Raw genomic sequence first — 12,013 nt, 5'->3', positions numbered from 1 at the left:
CTGAGCATGTTCTCCAGTAATTGCAGAGGTTAAGTCATGCTTTTTTCGGAAAGTGACAAACCCTCTCCCTCGCCCACCATATTAATAACCATTCTCTGCGACGCTTCTGTCGGCTTCATTGCACGTCTGTACATGTGGTGATAAAGAACCATTGAAACTTGCCGGGTTCACTCAAGAACCGACCATGGCTTCAATGAGCTGACTCGGGAGTTGCCATTGATTGTGGACGGTCAGGACCACTCAAGGAAAACGGACATAATGCTCATAAATTTGCTGGGGTTGGGATAAAGGACTACACGCGCATTGTTAACTCCTGGATTTTCCTTCCAATCCCAGTTTTTTTTCTGATTCCCCTGTTTATTTTTCCGAGCCCCTGTTCCATATCTTGTCATATCAGTCATCTGTCCATTGCATTGTGCAAGTCAGTAATGACCTGCAATCAATCTTAAAGAAGTTGCCCATGTAGTTTGTAGAAGGGTCTCGACCCGAAACATCACTTATCCCTTTTCTCCAAAGATGTTGCCTGACTCCCTGAGTACCTCCAGCTTTTTGTGTCTATCTTCAGGCCATGTTGTTGCTTCCTTGATACAAGGAAGTCTCAATGTTGCCTTTTTTTTCTGTTACCTTCTGACCTGACGTAAGGATAAATCACATCACACAGAAATGGGTAGAATGCAGTTTCTTGGTTTGCAGCTGAACACGTTTCCAAGGTTCTCAGTGATAAATCACAATGCTGGAAACGTCAATGAAATGTTATTATTTTTGCGCCGTTCGATTTTTATCCAGGAGAAACTCACCTTCAGCGAATAGCAGCGTGAAGATCAGCAACACCAGCACACGCTTCCTTGAGATTTCTGCAGTCCCCATAATCCGCCCTCAAATCACAATTTCATCAAAGAAACGAACCACTTGCCAGTCGACTCTTTCACCGGCTGGTGAAGATACAGAGAGGAAAACGCCAGCTTGGAAAAGCAGAATAGGGTAAGAGAACGCTGGCTGTCGACCCGGCCAAAGAAATTCATGCAAAAAAGCTTGCGAAATGTGCCGGATCTTGCAAAACGTGCTGAAGTTTTGTACTTGAGCGAGAGGTGGCCCGATGCGGCCAATGACACCATTAAGGGGTGCGCGTCAGTGAGTGTGAACGACTCTGTCTGTGTAGTTGTGTGTGTGTGTTTTAGGTTCTAGGATTTTTCTCTGTTGACTGTTCCTACAATAATGAGACAGTGGTTTCTATCTGTGCGTCTATTAGGCTTTTAACATGCGATTAGCTATGTGTTTGAAAAAAGCTTATTAATATCATCCAGTTTCCTCCCCTCTGTAATTGATCTTGTAAGTGTGTGTCTGTGTACAGATCTGCAGTATTCTCCAAAGATATATATGCGATAGGATCTTTGGTATTCTCGATCAGGAAAAGCCGGTACATCCGCGTTTTGCTAAGGCAACAAAAAACACACACACAACTGGTGCAACACTTTGGAAGTCCCGAGGAAACAAGACAACTTTCAGAACTGCAGACTTGAGAATTAGTTTTGGAAATGAAGAAAATCCAGTGACAAAAGGGATAAAGAAACACGTGTCGTCTTCATTTTTTAAAAAAAGATACCGAATGTGTATAAGAAGTTGTATAAGAAACAATAGTTCACTAGTGCTTTCAACGCAATTTATTTTCAATATTGTCATCCAAACTATTTTTTTAATTCAATTTTATTAATACCACACAGTTATTAATCCGGTATGCTTGGGACTTTGGCGGGACTGGACGAGCAAATTTTCTGATCTATATGTTATTATGTTAATATTCCAAAGCAGTTTTATTTGATGAGTTGTATAGGGTGATTTCACCAAAGGTCAAATGAGCGTAGATCCCCCTCACGTGACCGAAAATTTTAACTGGAGGACATATGTCACATCGGTACATGTAAGTGAATGGGGAAACACGCACTTTCCCACCCGTTAAAAAACATGGAAAACGGCCGAAGCTGAAAGCTTTGCGTGAAGAAGTAAATTTCAGGCAAACTGAGGTAATTACAAGAGGGAATATGAAAAAGTGTTGTCATTTGTTTGATTTTAAGATCAAAATACAAATTATCGGTTTGCTCGACTTCATTTCTAAAGAGGTTAGTAACTTACTTTTGATGAAAAACAAACGCGTAATTTAGGTCGCTGTGCTTCACGGTCACCCCGCAGCACAGAAAATTCAGCTCAAAAATGCGTTTTTCCATGTTTTTAACTGTGGAAAGTGGTTTGTATTCACTTACATTCAAACTGAGAGATGTCCTCCAGTTAAAATTTTCGGTCACGTGAGGGGGGGATCTACGCTCATTTGACCTTTGGTGAAATCACCCTATAGTAGAATAATACATTTTCTAGTGACCGGTAAGTTTCTGGGGAGCATGGGGAACAGTATCTAGTGAGTTAGTTCTAAGGGACTATGAGACCTGGAGTCTCGTTGAATGGAAGCGAACCTTTGCTGAACTATTTATCACTGTCAAACTGAATATGAAATGTTGTCATTGTTTTATTTCTATCAATACAAGTTATGGGTTAAGACTTCATTTCTACAGAGTTAGTCTTGTATGGAGAAAACAACCGGTCAAATCTTCCTGTTGCTCACAGCAGTGAATTAATGATTCCCTACAACTGTGAGAAGTGGTTTGTATCTCAAAATTCAAGAGAGTTTATTGTCATGTGTCCCTGATGGGACAATGAAATTCTTGCTTTGCTTCATCACAACAGAAACATAGTAGGCATGACTACAGAACAGATCAGTGTGTCCATATACCATTATTTAAATATATACACACATTAATAAATAAACTGATAAAGTGCAAATAAACAGATAGTGGGCTATTAATGTCTGAGCCAAGTTTAATAGCCTGATGGCTGTGGGGAAGTAGCTATTCCTGAACCTGGTTGTTATGGAATAGGAAGCAAATGACAAAGATCAAGGCATAATATCTAACATTTACTGTAGCTAGGTGGAATGAATCAAAAAAATATTTTCTATTAATAAGGTATTACACAAGCAGCACTATTGAAGGTAGACAATCTTCTTTTATAGTCTGGAGTTGAAAGATTAAAATTTCAATGTGATTGATTTTCATGGGTTAATTATAAATAACGTTGATGGTCTCTCGGCATGGATTGAAATCTCCTTTTCTGCTAATCGTGCAATTCTCAAGGATGTAACAATTTTTCATAATACCTGCATTCAAAAACAAAGATGTGCCAAACCACCAGCTGCCAAGAGTATTCTGACCCAGTGCTCAAAAGCCAAATAAAGCATGTGAACAATCCTACAATGCATTCACCTTTACCAGGACTATTTTTCTAAAGCATTGAAGGATTAGGCAGAGTATTTATTTGCGAACTGCAGTGGCTAACTTGTTAGTGGTTTATATGCTCATTTGTAATGGACATTACTGGTTATTTCAAAATTTACAATTGGGTAGGAAAGTGCCATCATTACATTAATCAAAAATAACTACAGTTCTAAAAGTGATTGTTGTCACATTTACAAATACATTACTTTAAAATGTAACAGTATGGCCTATGTTCTTACAGAGGACTAATGAAGATGTAGTGTATTGATAGTATGTGACTAAAGTTCAGCAACTTGATAAATTAACTTGCAATGAAATCTGATCGTTAGATAATTGCCCAAGCAATTTTGTAATTTGAGATTACTGATCATGTTCACTGATTTAATACTGTTGGGGACACCTGGAACTTGACTACATAATTACATCCAGCCAATCCCTGAATAAAAGGTGTAAAATACTTAACATCTCACAGAAACTGGTAGCTCCTGATGCCTTTGGAGGAGCAGAGACTGCTCAAATCCCTGTGCACCTTCTATCCATGTACTTTCACCTTTTCCTGCGAGTATGCACCTGGATCTCTCTGTACATCAGCATTCTAAGGGCTCGCTGCATTTAATATGCTGCTTTCCAATCTTCCCCCCAAATAGATAACCTCACAATTCCCCAATTATACCACATGTGGCAAGTTTTTGCCCACTTGCTTATTTCCTTTGTAGGTTCTTCGTATTCCTCTCATGACTTGCTTTTCTATGTATCTTTGCATTTTCAGAATATCTGATTAAATGTGTCTTTTCACACATCCTTAATATAGGTAGTAATTAGTTAAAGTCCAGCACTGATTTATGCAACACCTCCTGTTGCATCTCACCTATATGAAGATAACCATTTGATCCCAATTCTGGTTTCATTAAATTGTCCAACTCTCTATCCATGCTATTTATGCAAGTGTATGCTTACCTGTAGAAAGGTTACTAAACACCAAGGGCAATTTGTTGTCTGCTTGCTTCCTTGGTGATAATTCTAAATAGTCTCCTGTTATTGATTCTTCAACAATATCCAGCACCATTCTTAAGCGAATTATGATGATGGTCTAAAAATTCATGTGCACCACTTATTAAATTCCTTTCAAGTATGCGGTTAGTCAATACTTAGAAAAATAATCAGTTAGACCCTGTTTGTGCTGGCTATTTCTGATCAAACTGCATTTATAGATGTTCCTTTATTTTAGCCTGAAGTGTGAAAATTAAGCATTAATTTATATCTGACAAAATAACTGGTCATTTCCTCAGTCTTGAATAGACTTTATTTAACCATAAGTTCATAATGTTTTAGGGGTTATGGCGGGAAGGCAGGAGAATGGGATTAGGGGAGAGAGATAGATCAGCCATGATCGAATGGCGGAGTAGACTTGATGGGACGAATGGCCTAATTCTGCTCCTCTCACCTATGAACTTATGAACTACCTGTGCATCCTCCCAAGGCAAGGTTAAACTGCAAGGAAAAGCCCAAGATTAGCACACCTGCCGGGGGAAGAGCCTCAGCCAATGCTGACTGGATTGGAGTACATGTGCCCTGTACTCCAGGGACAGCGCCCCCATGAGGTCTTAGACTTTCTTATCACTATAAATAAAATATATATGTGAGTACACCCTACTGTGAGTGTTGGTGAGGTCACTGGTGAACCCAGTGTCATTCCCAATGCCACTAGGATTACTCTTAACCTAACTATTGGGAGAGAAGCACAAGGGATCATTTGGAAGTAAGGTTGTCAACATCAAGGGACATGTTGTTGTGAATGAGATCACAATAAGCTTGGTCTAACTGAGGTTTTGGAGCAGCAGAGAATCTGTTGGGCAACTCTGTCTCCTAAAATTGTGGAAACGATATGACCTAAGTGAAAGAGGGAAATAAAAAATGAAAATAAGATTTGTCAGTTACCAATTTCAGAAATTTACTACCTTTTGGAAATTACATTCAAATGGTATCTAATTGCAACGTTTCAGCCATTCAATAAAAATATTAAAAACATTTTTTTGAGTATTAGCTCTTCAATCATTTTTCTCAGAAGACAAACATTTCCTGTTCCCCTAATGTGTGGGAAGGAACTGCAGAATGCTGGTTTACACCAAAGATAGTCACAACATGCTGGAGTAACTCAGTGGGACAGGCAGCATCTCTGGAGAGAAGGAATGGGTGATGTTTTGGGTCGAAAGGATCCGAAATATCACCCATTCCTTTTCTCCAGAGATGACTTAAGTCAGGTGATCAGACACATTTCATGCCTTAGATAAGACAATGTTGTATTCTGAGTGCCAAAGGCGGAGCAAGTATGAGGATCCATGCCTGACAGAGGCTTGATGTTAAGACCCAATCCTGATATTGACAAGGATTCATGCCTGACATCAGCTGGACCCTGAGGCCTAATCAGCTAAGGACGTTGGCTCCAGCTGGGATGAATATTGGCTGAACCCCAAGCACCTCAACCCAAGAGTAATGGCAAATGGTTCAACCTATGGAGATACACATCGGAATTAAAGTAATCCAAACTGTGGCGGTTGAAATGACACCTGCCCAGAGGCTAAACTCCAGGGCAGTATCAACTGATGCATGCAAGAGGATGAGCTAAGGTTCAATCCAATCAAGACCAAAGTCCTTTATTAACCTACCCCACTGCACCTCAAACTATAAAGGTTCCCAATGAGAAAATGTTAACTGTGTCCCTTATCTCAAGAGCCCACTCTCAGTAAAGGCAGATATTGATGATAACATTTACCATACCGTCAATGCACAAACGCAATTGAGGAAAATGTTTTTTTTAAGATCAAGAACCCATACCTGGCACACAACTTGTGGTCAAATGGGCAGCAGTGATCTCTGTCTTCTTTTATCCCTCTGAGATCTGGACTACCTACTGCAAGTATCTCAATGCACTAGAAAAAAATACTATTAATGCTGTCTTGGTGGTGGGGTGGTGGAATTGTCGAGGTTGAAATCCTGCATCCTGAGAGAGAGAGAGAGAGAGAGAGAGAGAGAGAGTGGAGAGAGAGAGAGAGAGAGAGAGAGAGAGAGAGAGAGAGAGAGAGAGAAGGCATGTGGTGTAAAGAAAAAAGGAGTAGTGAGATAACGGAAATCTCCCAACTTTGTGACAATTTTGTCAACCTTTCATAAGCTTAACTTTTCACGCTATCAGATAAATGAAATATTTCTCGCTCTGCTCTTGATCTTATTAGGAATTGGAATGAATGTTCTCATTTCATGTGCTCACACCAAATTCAACCTCCAACATGATGCCTGCAATCCCATAGAATATTTCAGAAACATTTCAGAAGTCATAAATTCAAAAGAATTATTTTTTTAAAGTACACAATGCAATCATACAGTGTATTACACATATTTGTTAACATCTAGGTACATATTGATCACAGAATTACAAACGTGACATTTATCAAAATGTTGTCATTTTCATTTACCAGCTATTAGGAATAGAAGATTTGAATTTTAATACAGTGTAAAGAAAGAACATACATTTATAGTTGTTTTTCTGTGAACATTACTATATATCCTAAATTTCTCCAATGAACTACTTGCACTTTCATTGTCGGGAAAAGTGGTATCCAATTTGTGAACATTAATGTTAATTTCCTAATGTCAAATTGTTTAATAAAAAAATAATTCTTCATGTCTCTTGTATTACACAGAATTTATTCAGATTAGGAATGAATAAATCTATTATTTTGGGGATAATGATGATTACTATAAACTCAATGAAACTGACGGACGTCAATTTTCTGGGCACCTGTACAAATCAAATACAATCTATGACATTAATCTAAAATAGAACGCCCAATAAGCAAATGTGTACTTTGCAATAAATGCAGATTGATTTACAATATTAATCATTGAGACATTGGAAATATTTGCTTATTTCTGCTGTAATATTTATAACCTGAATGTATTTTATTTTAGTTTAGAGATACACCGTGGAAACAGGCCCTTTGTCCTACCAAGTTAAAGTCAACCAATGATCCCTGCACACTAACACTATCCTACACACACCAGGAACAATTTACAATTATATCAAGCCAATTAACCTACAATACGTCATTGGAGTGTGGGAGGAAACCGGAGCACCCGGAGGAAACCCACGCAGGTCACGGGGAGAATGTACAAACTCATTACAGACAGCATCCGCGATCAGGATCGAACCCGGGTCTCTGGCGCCATAAGGCAGCAACTCTACCGCTTATGTACGAGGATCTGCTAAATTTATCTGAAAACTGACAACTGCATCCTTACAAATATTAGTAATATAATCAAAACATCGTTTTATCACGTTACATTTTCAAGATGTTTCTATTCAGACTTCAATCATTAATATAAATCAATTTGTCACTTTTCTTGAATAGCTTCATTTTGATTCAGGATTCTTGGATTGTTCTGAGACTTCCAGCCTTCCATTGCTTGGTCTCTCAGGACTCTTGCTTCTATGAATCAGAAGAACTTCTGCACTTCCTATGTGATCTGGAGAGAAGAAATATAAGTATATTAAGAGCAAAAGGGCAAGCAGGGAGAAAATAGGTCCCTTTAAGGAAATTGGCAAGAACTTGTCTCATCTGTCGTTACCAATGAGAAAGATTTGGAAGCCAAGGAAGCCAATTCCACCTCAACGCAGCGAATGAACAAGACATTGCGCAGGAGGGGCGAGGGAATATGTTGATAAATTAAACAATCATCAGATGGGAAATAATTTATTATTCATGAGCAAATGAGAGTTTCGTTACGTTAATAAAATGAAATGCAGCAAAAACATTATGTGTTGGCTTTGGGAGTATTGTTTCACAGATTTTTGGCCGCCATTTTAACTCTGGATCCAGCTGACAATGTTCATCGATAAACTATTAACAACAAAACATTTCTGAAGAATGAACATGATATTAAGAATCAGATTTAAGAATAAGGGGTAGGCCATTTAGATGAGGAAAAATGCCTTTATCCAGAGAGTTGTGAATCTGTGGAATTCTCTGCCACAGAAGGCAGTGGAGGCCAATTCACTAGATGTTTTCAAGAGAGCATTAGATTCAGCTCTTAGGACTAAAGGAATCAAGGGTTTGGGGGAAAAAGCAGGATGGGGTACTGATTTTAGATCAGCCATGATCATATTGAATGGTGGTGCTGGCTCAAAGGGCTGAATGGCCTACTCCCACAACAATTTTCTATGTTTCTATCAGGGTCATTTTGAACATGTGCAGTTTTCACCGATGACACCGAATGTCATACCTATTTATCAGCATTAACATGAGCAAACAATGTCTATTTACTTAAAGGCTCATGAGAAACAAGAGCTGATATGATTAACTGACCAGGACTGGAATGGGCAGTGGGCCCAGATGAGATGGATCATTAGGTAAGTTTGACACAACTTGCCAGCCAGACTTGGCGCAGGACATTTCAATCTCTAGATGATATAAAGTGCCCTAGGCCCAACCATAGGAACAGCACCTCATATTCCGCTTGGGGAGTCTGCATCCTGGGGGCACGAACATTGAATTCTCCCAATTTTGTTAGCCCTTGCTGTCTCCTCCCCTTCCTCAGCCCTTGGGCTGTCTCCTCCTATCCCTCAACCTTCGGGCTCCTCCTCCTTTTTCCTTTCTTCTCCCCGCACCCCCCCCCCCCCCCACCCCCCATCAGTCTGAAGAAGGGCTTCGGCCCAAAACATTGCCTATTTCCTTCATTATAGATGCTGCTGCACCCGCTGAGTTTCTCCAGCATTTTTGTGTACCTTCGATTTTCCAGCATCTGCAGTTCCTTCTTAAACACTTCATTAACGACATTCACTATATTTTAACAAAATAAGTGCAATATAATTACACAATATTCACTTTTATTTACAGACGTGTTGAGAACGAAGGAACTGCAGATGCTAGTTTAAGGCGAAGGTAGACACAAAGTGCTGGAGTAACTCAGCGAGACTGGCAGCATCTCTGGAGAGAAGGAATGCGTGACGCTTCGGGTCGAGACCCTTCTTAAGACTGTTTCTGTGCTGTATTCCATGTTCTATGTAACATTCTTCATGCAATAGAGCAATGTATCAGCAGGAGGTTGTGATTTTGTAATGAAAATGTCGCCCTACTGCAGGCCACCTGTGATGAGCGAGTTTGATATGTGAATCACTCTGAGACACTCAGATTGCTGGATCACTTTGCTGACATCTGCGATTTCAGAAGGAATAAGATCCTGGAATGGATGCTGGAATAGATGATTTGGAAACAGGACCTTCGGCCCACCGAGTCCAGGCCGACTAGTGATCGATCACCCAGTACACTAGCACCATTCTACACACTAGGGACTATCTAGAATTTTACATAAGCCAATTAACCTGGACAGGTTTGGAGGGATATGGGCCAAATGCAGGAAGGTGGGACTAGTGTAGCTGGGACATGTTGGCCGGTTTGGGCAGGTTGGGCCCGTTTTCACACTGTATGACTATGAATAACCTCCCCGTATATTACAACATGGTAAAATGGCAAGTAAATTGAACAGATTTGATAAATCTCGTCTTGCACTTGAAAAATGTTATGTTTTCTCCCCCTCATCCAGTTTGGTCTTGTAAATAAATCTACCCATTATAAAGACCTCATATTATGCAGGGCACAGTTTGACCTGCAGTCAGTCCATATACCACACTACTATGAGATCAGAAAGTTGACAATTGGATCCTGCGTAAAGAAATTCTGCAGTTTTACTTATTAAATTGTTGAATGCTCATTTTAGTTTAGTTTAGAGATACAGCACGGAAACAGGCCCTTCAGCCCACCGAGACCGCACCGACCAGCGATCCGCACACATTAACACTATCCTACACATACTAGGGCCAATTTACACTTATACCAAGCCAATCAATCTGCAAACCTGTGCATCTTTGGAGTGTGGGAGGAAGCCAAAAGATCTCGGAGAAAATCCACATAGGTCGCGGGGAGAACGTACAAACTCGTACAGACAGCACCTGTAGTCGGGATCGAACCCGGGTCTCTGGCGGTGCAAGCGCTGTACAGCAGCAACTCTACCGCTGAGCCACGTCAAGTCTGAGAAGCTTCACTTACCTGGTTGGTCTTCTTCAATATTTTCAGACTTCTTTTTGAGATAATACCTGCAAATGCGTAACACAATTTTAAAAAAATCACATTAGAAGAAGAAATAAAGACTGAATTATGACAGCATTGTTGTCCAGCATTTGTTGCAGGAGAAATTCAATCCTCTCAGAATATTATCACTCATTAACTATGTTTACATTGTCAAGAGCTTTTAATTGTCATAGGTCCAGACAATGGAACAACTTCAAGTTCAAGTGAGTTTATTGTCATGTGTCCCTGATAGGACAATGAAATTCTTGCTTTGCTTCAGCACACAGAACATAGTAGGCATTTACTACAAAACAGATCAGTGTGTCCATATACCGTAATATAAATATATACACACATGAATAAATAAAATGATAAAGTGCAAATAACAGATAATTGGGTTATTAATAATCAAAGTTTTGTCCGAGCCAGGTTTAATAGCCTGATGGCTGTGGGGAAGTAGCTATTCCCGAACCTGGTTGTTGCAGTCTTCAGGCTCCTATACCTTGTACCTGAAGGTAGCGGGGAGATGAGTGTGTGGCCAGGATGAACAGGATAAGAATGGAACAATTACATTCTTATTTGCAGCAGCTTAACAGGTCCATCAACACAATAATACACAAATAAATATATCATAATTCAATAATAAAATTTATTCAAATAACAATGCAAGGTAACCATAACAGTGCAACCAAAAACACAGTTCATGGAAAATCATAATTGCTGAGGCAGTGGTTAGTATTGATCAGTATCAAGAGTCTGCTGGTTGCTAGGAAGAAGCTGCTTTTAAACCTGGTGGTCATGGTTATTTGGCTCGTGTGCACCCTTCCTGGTGGTAGTAGTGTAAATGGGAGCCTGGCTAGGGTGGTGTGGATCTTTGATGATATTGGCTGTCCTTTTGATGCAGCGCCTCCTATAGATCGCTTTGATGGTGGGGAGATCAGCACCTGTGATGCACCGGGCAATTCTTTCACTCTCTGTAGCCTCATTCATTCCTGGGTGTTTGCGTTACCGAACCAGGCCATGATGCAACCAGTCGATGAGGGATTTGACGATCCAATTACATTGGAATAAGCAGAGACCCTGTTGTCTGAGTTTGATTAGTTTGGAGGGCATGATGGTGTTGAACGCCACACAATAGTTTGGTGTATGTGTTCTACTGTCCAAGTGACAACACTGACAACAGGGTGAGCTCACAAAATGCATCTTAAACACAGTAAAACGTGGGCAGAGCACTCGTCGGGAATTTGCAAGTGTGAGAATTTGGTACTGAGAATGCTTAATGCCTTCAATACTTTCCCCCCTATACTTGTTCCAGGGAACTCGGAGTCAGGAAATACAAAGTTACGGAGTGGATTTAGAAATTACTACAAGCAGATTTGAAGTAAATCCCTAGTTAAAATTTGTACGTATGATTTTTATGGCATGAAAATATCATTCAGTTTTATATTCCACGCAATCAATGCAGTCTATTCAGTGTGTTTATACACACACTGCTTATTGTTTTTCTCATTTTTATATTGTTTACTGTGTACTATGTTTACATCAGTCTGAAGAAGGGTCCCGACCAGA

At 39.9% G+C, this 12,013-nt stretch overlaps 2 protein-coding genes and 1 long non-coding RNA gene across 3 annotated transcripts in view; 1 reads left to right on the top strand and 2 right to left on the bottom strand.

The window, feature by feature from the left end:
• Window positions 1-1,392, bottom strand: part of LOC129713005 (microsomal triglyceride transfer protein large subunit-like) — a 51,540-nt gene extending 50,148 nt beyond the window's left edge. The window contains exon 1 of the mRNA XM_055661846.1: window positions 798-1,392. Coding sequence (XP_055517821.1) covers window positions 798-867 — 70 coding nt within the window. The 5' untranslated portion in view covers window positions 868-1,392. The remainder of the gene's footprint in view (window positions 1-797) is intronic.
• A 4,972-nt stretch (window positions 1,393-6,364) lies between these two features.
• LOC129713006 (protein TBATA-like) overlaps window positions 6,365-12,013 on the bottom strand; it is a 28,527-nt gene continuing 22,878 nt past the window's right edge. The window contains exons 10-11 of the mRNA XM_055661848.1: window positions 10,424-10,470; window positions 6,365-7,844 (exon numbers count right to left, since the gene is read on the bottom strand). Coding sequence (XP_055517823.1) covers window positions 7,732-7,844; window positions 10,424-10,470 — 160 coding nt within the window. The 3' untranslated portion in view covers window positions 6,365-7,731. The remainder of the gene's footprint in view (window positions 7,845-10,423; window positions 10,471-12,013) is intronic.
• On the top strand, window positions 7,483-10,413 carry LOC129713007 (uncharacterized). Its single transcript, XR_008726170.1, has 3 exons — window positions 7,483-7,570; window positions 7,730-8,727; window positions 9,215-10,413. It is a non-coding gene; the product is annotated as an uncharacterized LOC129713007 (long non-coding RNA).

Source organism: Leucoraja erinacea, chromosome 34 (genome assembly GCF_028641065.1).
Source record: "Leucoraja erinacea ecotype New England chromosome 34, Leri_hhj_1, whole genome shotgun sequence".
NCBI classification, from domain to species: domain Eukaryota; kingdom Metazoa; phylum Chordata; class Chondrichthyes; order Rajiformes; family Rajidae; genus Leucoraja; species Leucoraja erinaceus.
This window is presented reverse-complemented; position numbering and strand designations above follow the sequence as displayed.